Source organism: Bombus affinis, chromosome 10 (genome assembly GCF_024516045.1).
Source record: "Bombus affinis isolate iyBomAffi1 chromosome 10, iyBomAffi1.2, whole genome shotgun sequence".
In the NCBI taxonomy this organism is placed as follows: domain Eukaryota; kingdom Metazoa; phylum Arthropoda; class Insecta; order Hymenoptera; family Apidae; genus Bombus; species Bombus affinis.
In genome coordinates this window covers 13,978,805-13,994,822 of record NC_066353.1, presented here as the reverse complement: position 1 = coordinate 13,994,822, position 16,018 = coordinate 13,978,805, and the positions used below count along the sequence as shown (strand labels likewise).

Here is a 16,018-nt window from a genome sequence, read left to right as displayed (position 1 = left end):
AATTGAATGTTCTTTTTATACCATCGATTGACTGCTATCCAATAAATTTTACGCGACGTTGACGATGATACAAAATATGAAAGTATCTAAAGAACTTACCACAGTCGCCTACGTAACTAATAGCGATGTCAGTTTGAGAAGTGCAAGAGGCCACCTTCAAAGAGCATTCGTTGGCGTAAGTTATACCATTGGAGCCGCAAATTTTCTCCTGTGCGGGTTCTTTCGTCTGAAATTGACATAGAAGATTTATTATTACTATGCAAAAAAATGTTTAGTTACTACCTACGATACTACGTACATATTATATACTTTCTAGCATATCATATTTGTGAGTTTTTTAGCGAGTGTTTTCAATAGTTGCTCAGCCTAATGTATAATAATACAACTATCGCCACTTTCTCTATGTGTTTTAGAACTATGAGAGTGAGATTTTTTGTGTTCTGAAGATACATTTTTTCTGCTTCACCAAACCCAATGTATTATATATAACATCTTCTCGTGATATTTACGTAGGTGGGTGGGTTCGTGAGAAAAAATAGCAGAAAAACGCGAGGCAGCACGCGTTTCGCACTTGTTGCGCGCGGCTAAGGCGCAGTCGGGCCGGTGTTCTAACATACGTTGGCGTCACGATGCTGGGGGATGGGTCGCGTACAGGGATGAGAAATAATACGCGAAAGAGCGAAACTTAATTAGCCTGGTTGCGGTATCCAGCCACGTTGTTGTTTGCTTATTACACGCGTTGTCGGCCAACGTGACTTGCCCTCTACCGCTTCCTCTACATTTCTCTTGCGTTTTTGCAGCGTTCTTCCTGCGTTTTTACGTGCGAGTTATTCCCGAATAGAAGTGCGATCATGAATATGCTGTGCGCGCAATGAAATATTTGTAGACTAAAAGAAAATCACGGTGAAACATGATCAAGTATGGCCGAAGGAAATACAGATAATGGCAAAAGTATTTGGTTGCACACACAATTTTTAACATGATACGAGTATTTTTACGACCAACTGTATGTTCATGCTTGATATCTCAACCGATATAAAAGAGTGACAGAATATAATCGAGAAATTATAATCGAGAAAATTGATATTTCAGCGGAGAATATTTTTTGCGACAACAACGACAGCTAATTGATGTTTTAAGCAACGTTTAACCAAAGTATAGAAGATTAAAGACAAGTCTGTGTTCTATTGGAATAATTTGCTTTGTATCATTACATTTTTGATATTGAATTTCAAAGAAGCATGTCCGTAGTAAACAGGATAATTGACTTAAAAAAGCAATTATGTGACGAACGAAAGCTTTGTCGTCCGATTCTTTTTCCGTTGCGTTCTTTTCTCTTTTAATCCACTCAGCGGATTAATAAATATCACAGTTCTATTTCCACGATGAAGGGTAAAGATATAACGACGAGACTCCTCGGGGAGAATATCCGCAGTCGGTCGATACGTTTTAATTAGTTTCCGCGACAAGTTGATACGCACCTTGTCTCCTTCTTATTGTAATTTACGAGACAATTATGGGAGATTCGTGGGGTTCTAAGAACGTGACTGGGACGTGCCGATATTCCTCGTTTGCAGTTCAAACAATGCCTCTAACCCTCATCTCTTTCATCGTGCCACTGATTCAGTCCTTTTCATCCCATCTTTCCTCCAAAGTCCTTTCGTTTCTATTCCCGTGGAATGCTGACGCGTCAAATTCGTGGCAACATTGTGTATCCATGCGAGGAAGATGTGATTTCACGCTTAAAACGGAGGAACGCGAAGGAACGCTCGCTGATCCTGTACTAAAAAGTATGCTGATGCACCTCAATCAATTTGCAACCATTCGTCTTATCTTTTATCTGTTTCTTTATTATGGAAATATAAGTAATTTCAATCGATAGGAAATTTAAGATGCTCGATAAATTGAATATCATAATTTCCCTCCCTCCCATTTTCAAATAATTAAGTATCTGCGTTTGAAAGGAATTAAATTACTCCCGTATAGAGTGCCAAAAGATTAAATCAAATGAATAGAAAAATGGACTAATTTTATTTTATATAAATCAATGTCACGAATCATTAAATTAAATACTTCTTATTTAAAAAATGTAATCAAATTTCATTGTGTTTAATGTACTTTATATCAAGTAATATACGATACAGTGTACAAAGTCGAATACAAATATTCTCAAGAATCTATCAGTAAGATCCTATAGGTTCCATTGTCCATAACTACTCCATCAACTCTTCTAACCCACGCTTCAATATTATAGCAACCAATCGTACAAATCAACTTCAAATAGATCCAGTGGTATTCCTGAAATACTCGAAGAGAAAGATTGATGGCTAAACGTGTATCTCGTGACAACTTTACGAGACGATAGTATCTAGGTTCTGTGGTTTGAGGTCGTTCCAGGTGATGGCTGATCGGCCATAAGTGTATTCTAACGCGGACGTCGTTGAATTTCGAATAGCTCCGGGGCCCAGCACGGATGGCCATCGCCTCTACGGGGTTCGACCACCTTTTTGATTCCTTTTTGGAAAAAGAAGCATGCGCCCGCGGCAGTTACTCGAACGACCAGGAACATTCGCGCCGTACATGCAAGAGAGAGTGAGCTCGGAATTGTTCGTGGTTTTGTCAGCAGGACGTTTCACGAATCCGTGAATTTCCGATCCACCGTGTGTCCTAGCTTGGATCGAAGGAGAGAAGCCTTTCCTTGCCAGCGAACACTATCTCAGGGATCCGTGACGTGCTCTCCATTCCCAACGAATATTTCTGCTCCGGGAAATGTTGCTCGGGGTGATCTTCCGGGGAAACCGCCGCGGATTACCCGCGATAAAGTCGCATTCCTTTTCCTTCTTTTTACTTTTTTTACTTCTACCTCCTCGGTGCACGTATTCGTTTCCAGACTGCGCTCGGGATTTCGAGGGGAATCAACACGGTGCGCCTGGCCTCGATTCCCAGAAAGATTGATTGTTACGAGCCGGATATGGGAACGTTTCGTATGGAACGATCGAGGGAAGCGACGAATTTGCCGCAATGTGGTATTACGGCGAGGTGTCGATAAATTTGGGGGAATAAATGATAGAGGGATTAGGATAGTAGAATATGCGAATACATGAGGCAGAGCGTGTATTCTCGAATATCGGTATTACACGAGGAATATAATAAGAGAAAACGAGGAAAAATTGAAAAAGGAGCATGTGATATATGGTAATTTTTATGTACCTTCTGAAGAGATACTTTGGGTAACCAACTTGATAGAAATTAGCCTGATAAAACGAGGGCGAGCATCGCACTCTTAGAGTTAGAGGTAGAAAAGTTGAAAGTACAAAAAAGCTTCGATTCATTTCCGATATTATCGTTTGAACGATCAAAATCGTTCGATGGTAATGAATTGTCCACGAGTGTACACCTGAAAAGCTAGATTGACGAAATTAGAAACGGGAAGGCAATGAAATCACAGGGAATGGAGAGGAAAATTGATAGAAAGGTTTTAATGAAAATGGCGTGCGCGTTAGTCGATTTGGCAAGGTGGGTCGGTATCGGTGAAACGAACGGTTCATTACACGGTCGCGCAACATCGAGTAACATAGCGGAAATACGAAATATCGTGCACGACTAGCGTATTCTGGCTCTGCACTGTATATATACTCGACACCACATCCATCATGGTATGAATATTTTACTTAAACCATGCTAACTAGCGAGGCTTAACACTACGAATGGTGGTAAGCACGTAAAAGCCGGCAGATCGACACGTTCGGTGGTTTATTATGTTTAACGACCATCACTCGGTGTCTCAGACCATGGTTAATAGGATTTTCTTTTCTACATAATTACTACATAAACGTTGATTTCGTAGGTTGATGCTTCGACGACGATAAGCGAAATTTTTTATCTTTCCGATTCGTAAATTTGATAAATTAGTACAATAATTGATAAATTATATGTACTAGCACAATAATGCTGTAGTACAATATACTACAACAAAAGTTGATAAATAGCGAATATTATAAATACGTAGCTCGTGGATGCTGTATTCTTTTAAAAGTAGTTTATACTATGAAATATAATGTTGAGGTTATTAGATGTATAAAGAGAGAAACGCGTGGATAAATTGTAAGGTAGAAAATATATTTTAATAGAGGAGTGTAGTTACAAGTAGAAATACAATTTGAGCTGGTTCAAATCTGCATGCTAGCAGTGTCACCCTATAACTGAAAAACCCAAAGCCAATGTCACACAGACCAGGCCACGCACCAAGGGCAAGATAGCATCCAAGTGTCTACACATCCTTACTGCGTACCCTCAATAGTCTTCCAAGGACCATCCATAAACCAATAACACTTACAGGGCCAATAAACCAAAAGTTTATGTTTATGGTGGGTCCTTGTTCTAGTCTTTTGTCTATACGCTGTCGGTGGCTTGAGTGCTTAAGAAAACTAAAAAGACCAGATGTAGAGTTTTCTTAGAAGTGATGACCATTTCAACATATAAGATGTTTAGAAATGGAAAGGATAAAGTGGTAAATAAACACTGTTATGTGAAATAATCACTTTCTATGTTGCAGTATGAGCAGTCATTTAGATAACGGCATTCGCTATTTTTCAACTTTAAAGCGACGATTTTCTTTCACAACTTAGTTACACTTCTTTCGATGGAGAATAACGTACCTAGTTTAGTAAATTTTTATAGGAAATGTAATTCACCATGAATTGTGCGATGCTTCAGGCGGAATTATTCCGAAAACCATCCTTTAGCTTTTGATTAGAATTCTTAGAGATTCGATTTTCTTTTCAAGCGGCATTGTAGCTTCATCTCTATTTCATTAAAAGGATGAAGATGGCAACCGGGGAACGGAATAAAAATTATGATTTCAGGAACGGATTTGCGCGTCGAAAAATTGAAATCGGCTGCCCGAGCTTCTAACGTTGCGTCCTGATTCACTTTGATAAGGATTAACTCAATTACTTCAATACGATTTAGGGATTAATTCGCTCGCGTTTTAGCGCAAATGTTAAGTAGATTCCGCGCGCCAGCAGCATTCTCTTCGAAGAATTATGTTTTTATATGATTCCATCGTATTTCACCAATCACCTATGTATTTGTTCTGTTCTAACTTCATCATCCAAAACAAATATTTATCCATTTTAATTTAAATAATCGATAGAAATAACTTGTAAAAATTTGACCGAGTGGTAGTTTTTTTTACCAAATCATATTTTTCGCTACGATTTGTTCTGATCTATTATTTTTATTATCACTATTAATAGAGATTTTCCTTTCTCGATTAACCACATTAATAATACAATAATAATAATTAAACTACCTATGAGCAAAAATAAACCGATCATGAAATAATTTATATCAGACACTTACCGTGGTCTCGCACTTGCTAGGACAAACGCATTTGGCTTCACCAGCGCTGTCGCTCTCGCACTCCGCGTAAAAGTCGCATTTCTTATTCTCGCATCCATCTGCGAACAAACAACGAAACATTTCTAATTAACAAGTGAAACTCATGTAACGTCTCCGTTCGTTCGTTTCACGTAACACAGAAGCCATCCGAACGATCTATCTCCGGCGGTAATTGCCCACGAGCAAAAAGCCTTGGCAAGACAGACCATTCGTCACCGTGAAATCGTACGTGGTTCTAGCCGGGAATCTGAGATGCCATGCGATATCTCGCACGAGCCGCTAATTTACCAGCCGGGTCGGTTGGCTGAATTGTTTAAGGCGGCGCGAACCTCCGCTTCCGTTTCCGTGATATTCCGGGCATCGACGCGCTTACAAAGCAGCCGCCGCCACCCTGTTGCAGTTCTGGCTACCTTCTGGCCGACGTTCAAGCCGACATTAATAAAGATTCCCGGTATGCTGGTATTTGCATAACTGCATCCGTTTCGAGGGAAATTATCTGGCCTGTGCCGGTGTGACTGCGTGCAAGGATTCGGGGACTGCGAACAAAGCGAACGAACGGCAGGATGGGATGGCGCACGACGGTAGAACCGCGGCAAGAGGGGTGCAACAAGAACCAGAGGAACGATGAGAGCGCGCGGGTAGAGCCGGTTGCTATTGAAGCTGGATTTGCAGTCGAGAAGTTATCTTTAGAATTCATTGAAATCTGAGAGGAAAGGGGCATCGGCTTACCGCTCTGCTTCTCTTCGACGACGTGTCGATGATGCTACTACGGTCGAGGGTAACAAGCCTTCGGAGAACCCTAACCCAGATTCAGAATCAGAGTATGGGGCGATGGAAGTACAGCTTCTGGCTTTCGACGCTCGCGATACGAAAATCCCGGTGCTCGCTACTGGTATATACACCGTAGTGGAAGTCGAGGCCAAGGATAGAAACGGGAGAAAGCCAAGAGGAGGCAGAGGTAATGGTGGCGGTAGTAGTGGTGGTGGTGGTGGTGGTGGTGGTCGGTTGAGGCCCGGGAACTGCATGCATATGCAACGTGCATGCCGTGGGGTAACAACTCATACAATTTCAGCGAGGGGCGAAGTCACCTGCGTCGTGATATGCATGGAACCGAATCCCAGCAGTACGTTTCAGAAGTTTCACGCGATTTTAAACCATGCAAATTATCTTGCGGTTGGGGAGAAGAGGTGCCAGAGAGTTCGACTCCTGCCGACGATTCCCCGGGATTTCTTTCGCCCCGATTCAACCGAAACGAACGGTTACTCGCGTCACGGGGTGGCTTATGAGAAAAGTTTAGCTCGATCTGTCTGTGGTGTGCTCTAGCGTAGCGAAGATCGCGGTAAGGGTGCTTGCCACCTCGTCGGGAATCTGTTTCATCGTGACGCAGGATATTCCTTCGACTGTTTTGTATTTTTTGATATTTCATTCCTCACTTTTTGTCTGTCTGTCTGTCTTCCTCTTTCTCTCTCTCTCTCTTGTTTTTCTCCTCGTTTATATCTTATTTTGTTAAATATCGTCGAGCGTTTAAACGAAATTTAGTTTCAGTTGCAAGTTTATTTCCATAAATGGATTTTTCAGTAAACATGGAAATACCGTTAACGAAAAATTCTTAAAGTACAAAGTTTCGCTGTTGATCATCATGCAAACAGGATTATGGTATCGAGAGAGAGAAAGAGAGAGAACGGATCAAAAGGTTTCATGCATCGTATGCAAATCATCCTGTGGCGAATCGCATCTTCAAAAAAGTCCTTAAACTTCCCAGTTGATTTCGTAAAAAAAATCGTTGTCGTGAACCGAATCTGATTACAGGAATTCCCGATATAACGAACGAGCTTGGTATAATGAACTCAGCTAGTCGGAATAGACCATCGTTCGATTTTTCCCTTGCTAACCGACGTGTCTCATAATAAAGTTTCCTTAATTATTTACCTGGTACCTCCGTTCTAATTATTCCGGTCTCCTGATCGATCAATACTCAATCAACTATTTTCGCGTAGGGAAATCTTAATCGGTTACAATTTCGGGAAGAAAACGAATTTATAAATGGACGAACATTTCTCGACGGATAAAGAGACGAGATAAATTATTCCGTGAATATATTTCATCGACTCGTTGCTAAAACGATGACATCGATAATTCATTCTTTAAACTCGGAACAATTTAATCGTATTACTCGATGTGTATCGTTTGTTTCTATGATTATATATTTAATGTTGATGATAATAACCCGGCTACCTCGTTTGCATAATTTCAAATCTATTTTCAACGACCATTCCAAAATTATTCGCGATACCTACAAGCTAATTTGATCCAATTAAATAATATCCTGTTTTAGGCTACATTAAGATTACTGAACGTTTTAGTATTCAATAAACAGGGTTATTCCAGATCGATCGTTTATGCAGAATATTTTATATGTACGTCACAATATTTCTTCTATTAAAAATAGAACAATCTTATAACTTGATATCGAAACATGCTCTAAGAAACTTCATAAATATTCGCAAAAATCTAAAACAATATTATCGAAGTAGACGTTTTACGTTACGTAAAATAACAATCAGCAAACTATGGATCTAATCACTAATTGAAAATATTATAATCGCTCAATGTGAAAAGATAAAACCTCTTCTTTTGTATAAAACTTACTGGATAAGTAGAACAATTGGTCAAGCTTTTGTTATATACTCGTGTACAGATCAAAAGTTTGTATCCGTGGAAAAAGAGTGGATTCGACGAATCAGGAATGAAGATTCTAGGGAATTAAAGAGGTTCCCGTTTTCCGGGGATTGGTACTCACTGCAGAGTCCCTGGTAAAGCACGCGGATCTCTCGTCGATGTTTACAGCCCTCCAGGCGAAGCTTACACTCGTTTCCGTAGCTGATGCCATCGTCGCCGCAAACTGGCTGAAATTCTGCCGGACAGGTTGGACATTCGCAAATCGCTGTGCCACCGGTTTCCGCGCAAATCGCGCCCCACTGACAGATCTGTAAAAGAAATTCCTATCAGCTTGACTTTTTCCCTTGGACGTTTTCGATCCCAAACGTGGCGATTCATTTCATTTTTTTTCCTCTTTCTCTCTCTCTCTCTCTCGCGCGCGCGCGCGCGTACGCGCGCGGTTTCAACCGAGAGAAAAACGCGAGATTAATCGCGGTGGATCATCGTTTGCTTTTTTCACGACACACCTCTCGGCGACAGCAGCCTCTTTGTCGTAGGTTTTCTCGGATAGTCGCTGGTGCAAAGCCGATAATTTATTGCTCGTGATATTTTATCACAACGCAGAATTTACGTGCTACTTTAATTCGCAGGATTTAACGTAAATCGTCGTAGTGCTTTGCCACGACCAACGCTGATTTTTTCCCCGCATTTCGTTTGTTCGGAACGAACTTGTATTTTTGTTTTTTAGAATGAATGGAGAACGGGTGGCATGCAGGCATTACGATAAACACGAAATAGAATAACCAGACTGCGGATGTTTATACAAACTTAAGCTTTTATGGACATAGCTAAGGAAATTACATTTTTCACTTTTATTATTTCTTTATACATAAGTATTTTTATGTTTTATTAAGATGTACCTGTTCTTCGTATTTACACGATAATCTTCAAAAAACTGTACGATAAATTTACTTGCAAATAGACTATTTCTACCAATTCAGTTTCTCTCATAAATTCAAGGAACAACTATTTCTTCCTATGCATAGTTCTTTTTAGTTAAGCAAGACTGAATCCTGATTCACATCTCTTACAGCCACGCCTCGATTTTCGTCACGTCGCGCGTGTTTGTTTGCACGTTCAAATATTTGCCACTGTTCCTTTCTGTTTCGCGTATCTGACACCCGAAGCGGAAACTCGACTGACCTTCTCGGAGCAGGGCCCCCTGGAGCCACAGGTTCCCGTGTAAGCAACCTCGATGTTAGTCTTCGTTAAACAGGCCTGTCTCTTCAGCTCGCACAACGATGTATATGTTTTGCCACCCCGCGCGCATACTGGTCTCATCACAGGTTCGCATTCCGGACCGCACTCGCAGCTCGCGATCCCTTGTCGGTTGATCACGCACTGTTCGTAGGGACCGCATTTCGCCTCGTCGCACGGATTGATTCCTGCACAATCATGAAGATTAAAAATTCCCTTCCAACGCGTTTCACTCGCCCTTGTGATTAAAAGTTTTTCAGTTTCTACTGAGGCAATAGTAAGTATTACGAGACGTTTATTCCGGCTGGATTCTGATTCTGAATTAGGACGAGGGTGCTGTTGATGGATGACTAAAATGGAAACGGAGAAGTTAAAACGAGTGACGAAGGATGTTTCTGTCTGATTTTCAGATTTTCCTTCGGAATGTAGGATTTTCGCTACGGAGGAAAATAGAAGATGATATAGGAAACTGGTTCCAGTGTTAAGAGAGAAATTTATACGGAATTAGCTAGGTGAAATAGGATGTTTAAATAACTCTGTTGTGGTTGGAGAAAATATTCGAGTTGTAATATTCAATTATTTCTACTGTATGTATTTATTACAGTTTTAGTAGAATTTATTTTACTAACTATTAATTCATTTTAGTTTAGTGCTGACTTATTGCAAGTTTTGAGTTACTGGAACTGGAAAAAAGTTGGAAATAACTTGAATAACAGAAAACTAGGAAATTCTCTATTTCCTTATTTGAGAAAGAAACTATCGGAACACATTTACCACATCACGGTATAATAGTACAAATGCCTCTTAGGAACTTGGACGAGCTGGAGGCTGAATTTAAAATTACCCGAGCTGCATGCGCCATTGTAGACCTTCCTGAGCGATAATCTCGATCTGCAAGCTTCCTGCCTGAGGCTGCATTCGTTCGAGTATGTTTTACCATCGCTTCCGCAAACTGGTGCGAACTCAAGGCCGCACTGCTCACCGCAACGACAGCCAGGTTGCCTCGAGTCGTCCAGCTGACAGATTTCCGGTTCTACGCACTCCACGTTACCGCAAGGATCTGGAAAATTAAATTGCGGTACGTGCTGGTTGAAGTCACGTTCAACTCGTACAATGAAGACATGCTGTTGTAAATACCTCCGCGTCTAGATAACGCGAGCAACGCATCTTGTTCTCGTTCTCGTTTTAGAATAAATCGTTGTCTGTTTATGAATTTAGCGGAGTTGGATAGTTAGCAGAATAAAAATTACACAGTTTGGTCGTTACGATAATCAAAGGACAAAGAAGATCGTAGAAAAAATAAAAGTTGAAATGACAATCGCTGAAAACGTACGCATATATTTAACTATTCAGAAGAACCTTCCCATGAAAGATTATTCTCGTTTACTTTAAGACACCGCAGTCAACGTTTCGTCCCCGAAAAATTAAGTTTCATTGTCCACGGGCTAACAGTCACTTCCGTTTGCAGATTATAAACGAGCTGGAAAGAAATGCTCCAGGGAAATTTATGCGACTGCACGGTTAGGACGGTTTAGTTGCAGTCAGATTGATAAAGGCAGATAGAAAGAGCTCGATGAGAAGTGTACGCGGTCCTGTGAGCGGGGAAAAGAACAAGGGGTGGTAAAGGGGAGGGATGGTAGGTGGCGGAGTCCGAAGGGGGTTACCGTGGCACAGGTAGAAGCATGGCTGCACCGAGATTAATCTTCGCCCTCGAGGAAGGAAGTTGGATTCCGTTTCCTGTCCGCAGGCGGTAGGTTTCGACCTTACAGCGGGGCTGACGCGGCAAGTTCCCGAGGCGGTGGTGTTTCTCGGGGTTAGTTCGAGTTACAGCTCAGTGGAGCGGCTAACCTTCCGCAACCACCCTCGTTTCTTCCTCGTCCGCCGCCAGTTTAGTGGTTCGTCCAAGAGTTGTAATCGAAGTCCCCTCCACTCTCTTTCCTCGCACGCAAATATTCTCGTACACCTCGTAACAGTTTCGTTTTCGCACAATTCTCACGTACCTTCCGCGAACGATAATTTATGACGCGCTAACTGAAACGTATGATTCCATCTTTTACGTGCTATCGTTTGTCCATTTTATTACAGGAAACATCGTGTCTCGACCGGCAAAATATTTTGGTTCTTACACTCTTATTTTATATTCGATACCTTTCAAAATAAGTTTGATCGAACGTGTAAGCTTTCCATATACACGTTCGCGAGAGCAATCGAGGAAATGGTAGGAAATTGAATTTATTCGAACAACGCAATTCTAAAAGGTTTAACTTAAATAAATATATGTTTAAACTTTAATAACATTAAGTTTACACCAATCCGAAATTTTGAGAGTTTGTCTCTCAGTTTGAGACTGTTGTTCCAAACTCACGCGTGTTTGCGTTATCTCTTTTCTTCAGCGGGAAATTACAATGATGAACGTGTCCAACTTTGAAACGTCGATTGAAAAATATCTTCGTTTGCTGCTCACACGTAGCTGTCTTCATAGCGACGGCAATTTCAGATTAGCTCGTTTAACTCGATCGTTATACCATCCGAATAACAAGCGTAGAAGGCGTTTCCGAGCCTTTCTTATCTCTGCGTCTGTGTCCTTTTTCAAATTCTATCCGCGAATTCTTCTCAAAGACAGCGAACCACAGGTCTCTAAGCTGGCGCTCTAACTTTCCGCGACATTACCCTGATTCGAACTTCTTTGTGTTATCGTCAGAACATCTCTAAGGATCGTCTGTATCGGCGTCTGTTAGTCGTTATCCATAAAACTACGTCGCGAGTGCGCGTAATGATGTCGTTGCATGGAGCACATGCGGCGGCAGTTGGCCATTTTAACAAGAGAAGGGACAAAAAAGTTCAAGTTCGCCGCCGAGTTTAACCCGTTGGACGCATTTAAACAGATATTTTTCTCGGCTAACCTCCAAGAATAATTTCCGAGGGAACGGAAGCGTCGATTCGTCCTATTCAAATTTTCTCGGTGGTAATTTTTCCGCCCCGCCGGCCAGTGAATATAATTCAACGGAGGAAAAAAGACAACGGAACGGGTGGCATTAAAACAACATTGAATATAAAGCGGTCGCGTGAACCAAGGTGGGTGGATGGAGCTCGCGGATGAAAGGGATGAGAGAATGGAAGAAGATCAGGACAGGCTGGCGTCACTTGAAACCGTAAAACCCCTCGTAAATTGCCTTAAAGCCCTTCGATCGTGGACAGAGTGCGTCGAGTCCTCGATTCTCACCCTGTTCCACCCCCCTCGGGCGATTTCGACGAACAAAAGCCATCCGGACCGTCGATAGAAGTATGTTTAAAATTCCCGCGTCGCCGCGAGGCAATTGTTTTTAAGTCCGTCGCTAAGAGCCACACCAACCCTCCCTCTCTCCTTTTCTTCACTCCACGGTAGTCGACGACCTTCTTTCTTCGCCCCTCGCATCTTCCCTCAACGGCTGTCTCCGACGGTAGCATCAGCCTTGTCTAATCTTCCGAGTTACGCGAAACTTTCTACGTGGCCCAGCTACTTTTTTCCCAGCCCCACGCCCATCCCACTGAGGTTTCTCTATCCTTCCTCGACGATCCTTCTTCATACCTCCGACCAACCGTGACCTCCTCGCCCGGCTTTCTCGCCACACCGCGCGTATTTTGCATTCCCGCGGAATAACTTTCAGAAAGGAATAATAAGCGGTGGGGCGGAATAAGAAAGAAGTTGTCCGGGAGGGTAAGTGGTGGATAAAGGGAATTGAATTGAGTTTGGTCAACGAATTGAAAGATCGCTAACTTCTCTCTCCGCTTGTCGCGTTTCGCCGTCTGCATTCTTATTTCGCGCTTCGTTATTGTTCCGGACGGTTTATCCTTTTTAGCCGCGACGCTGCTGCATCTCTGTTTGCACCTTTTGCCAGTTCGGCGAGTAGAATACGAGGATCTTCGCAGCTTTCAAACGATATTTAAATATTTCCTTCTAGCGAGGTGAAAATGTCGAATAAAGAAGAGAAGGAAGAGAAGCGTGATTCGTAGACTTATTAGTCTACGCTATTGCTATTGCAAATAAATTGTTACATTATGCAATTTGTAGAAAATGTACAGAATGCTTTGGAAGCTTGGTCTAGCTTTAGAAGTTTCATCCAGCTTTGTTTCAATAGAATTGGCAGTTTTGCATAGCTTCAGTTTTAGGTTTACTAGTTGTGGTTGTTTTACATAGCTCTGCGCGCTTTCGAAAATTTCCTAACTTCATGTACGACTGAAGTTTGCTTGAAATTTCATCGAAGGTTAGGAAAAGTTATGTTCTAGTTTCGGTTAAACTGAGAGCTGAAACCTAGTTGCAGTGATCGTTGACGTATTCACGGAATGAAAACTTATTGTAATTACTTTTCCAAAAATTCTTGTAAATCTGACGTATCCTGTATGTTAATAAACCAGTCAGGCATGTTTATTGACTAGAAACTCGCATAAATGAAACAGGCAGAGAATCGAGCGTTGGAAGATAGTCAATGAATTATGCAATCAAATTATCTGGCTTAACTCGTGAATGTCATATCATCGATGCTTGCAGTAGCATTCGTTCAATTATAACGTAACATGTTTTATAATGAAACCACTTCACGATTTGTATAACTTTTCTAGTACCAAGTTCATTAGCGACTCAATTTTATTTTGCCACTTTAATAGAAAATATCTGTTTGGGGTACATTTATTAAATGGAGGAGGATAAGTAAGAATTAATGTGTAATAATAAACGAAACGTTAATCAAACAATTAACATAATTGATACCACATCCATCTTCCACCAGATAATACGAAATAAATTTCTTACGCGACATAACGAGTTTACGGTGAATGTATTCATTCAGTAAATTTAGACAGCACATTTACTAGTTAACGTATGCGCATATCAATCATGAATGAATACATTTACTAGGAATAGATATTTTGATACTTGGTCGATACTTGTGCTAATATCTTACGTAAATTTATACTGTACGTAATGTAATCGTAAACGTATGCTTCCCTGGTATGCAGTCGGCGTATAGATTTTCTAATTGCGCATCACTGTGCAAACAAAATAGAATTTTATTGCTCGTCAATCTACGTCAAGTAAATTCCCAACAAACATAACAATAAACACAGCTGAATTTATTCGAGCTCTTAACCACCCTCGAAATATATGTTCCCTTATTCGACGCAAAATTCACCACAAACAAATCACATTAAGCTACCAAATCTTAAACGAACCATTCGACTGACGTCTCCCTTTTATTCCCTGTCAACGGATATCCTGTTCGGTAGTTGGATAGATAATGCTGCACGGAGGATGAGCCACGGAATTCGGAGAATATGAGGAACATCGTTGAAGGGAATTACGCCCGAGCACCAACGACTGTCTGTGTTAACAGCGTCTTGGCGGCCGCTTTCCGCAGCGTCTACTGTTGTGTACTACTCATGTGTACTGGCAGCAAGCCACTTTCATTCGACCTGTGGCATCCCCGAAGTGTACGCGGAACCCGTGCAGCTCCTTCCCTGTAGCAGGCGAACAGGCAAAACTAGACGTGGCAGTCACTTAGGCTCGAGGCGCGTAAACATAAGCGCGCAAGAGCATCCGCCCAGAAACAGCGATGGTAATTTACGAGGATATAGTACGGAGCATAGGAAACTTCCTAGGGGAAACCTTCGTCGTGCACGCTGCATCGTAAACGGGCTACTTGGCGAGACGAATTGGCTACGTTTGAGTGTTCGATGGTAGATCGCTCCAAAGAGACTCCGTCGTAGCACGTGTCGTTGGTGAATTATAAGTGATTACACGGATGAATGCAGATGGATTTGACGCCGCTCCACGCATACCTGCAATTTGCATGCACAGATTCGCGGTTTGATTTCATTACGATGCAATTACGGTGTAACCGTTTGAAGATAATTTATGGCCGGCTCTTTTGCTGCATTTACATGCACTACCAAAATATACTTGAGACTATATCGTACGTGACGCCACTTTTAGCCACTTGATATTATTCAGGCTCTGTTGATGAAAAAACATTAGCTTCTTCTGGAAGAGGAAGATGAAATTCTGATCGAAGAAAAATCGTAGAAGGAAAGTTGCATCGAGATTGGATTTTAGAAGCGTTTCGTCAGTGTTCTCCGGTTTTGTGACGAGATTCTGAAAGTAATTTGATTTCATATGCGTGGGTTCCTAGGTTCATAGATATTTAGATGAAATATACTTAAAAAGTTATTTACAGGCAATGGCCTTGCTATTTATTAATATCCATGTCTGCATAATTTCTAATTTCTAGTCTACGTACGTAAATATGCTTCAAAGATAGTTGCATTCGTTACAATTTATCCACCAATTTAATCGATCTAGCGTTTCGTTCGTTTTTGAAAAAGACATACGAGCAATTTAACACACCGATCGCGGATCTTCAAGTTTAATCGAACCGACGCGCCAGGGTCGGTCTGCGCACGGCTCGCATCTTGAGTTTGTTCGCTGTATAGTTGGCGTTGGAATCTTCGAACCGACTAGCGTGAGAATTTAGTCAAGCCCGTTTCGAAGGAGCTAGGATCCTCGAAGCTAACGTTTCGGAGATCTGCCCCTTTTCCCCTACAGAAGACCCTTATTTCGGCACACTCGAGCGTGAAGAGAACGGCACGCCCGCCTCCATTCTGATTTGGATCAGGATATTCACGGGAAACGAGCTAAAGCGAATTTCTACAGCCCAAGGTGGAAGGG

The 16,018-nt window shown here is 41.6% G+C and overlaps 1 protein-coding gene across 10 annotated transcripts in view; it reads right to left on the bottom strand.

Annotated features, from left to right (window-relative positions):
* The window catches only part of LOC126920894 (agrin-like), a 383,155-nt gene that overhangs the window by 16,880 nt on the left and 350,257 nt on the right, over nucleotides 1-16,018 (bottom strand). For all 10 annotated transcript variants that reach the window (XM_050731794.1, XM_050731795.1, XM_050731796.1 and 7 more), the window contains 5 exons: nucleotides 10,163-10,378; nucleotides 9,265-9,506; nucleotides 8,204-8,390; nucleotides 5,365-5,462; nucleotides 100-226 (listed from right to left, as the gene is read on the bottom strand). In XM_050731794.1, the coding sequence (XP_050587751.1) occupies nucleotides 100-226; nucleotides 5,365-5,462; nucleotides 8,204-8,390; nucleotides 9,265-9,506; nucleotides 10,163-10,378 (870 nt within the window). The remainder of the gene's footprint in view (nucleotides 1-99; nucleotides 227-5,364; nucleotides 5,463-8,203; nucleotides 8,391-9,264; nucleotides 9,507-10,162; nucleotides 10,379-16,018) is intronic.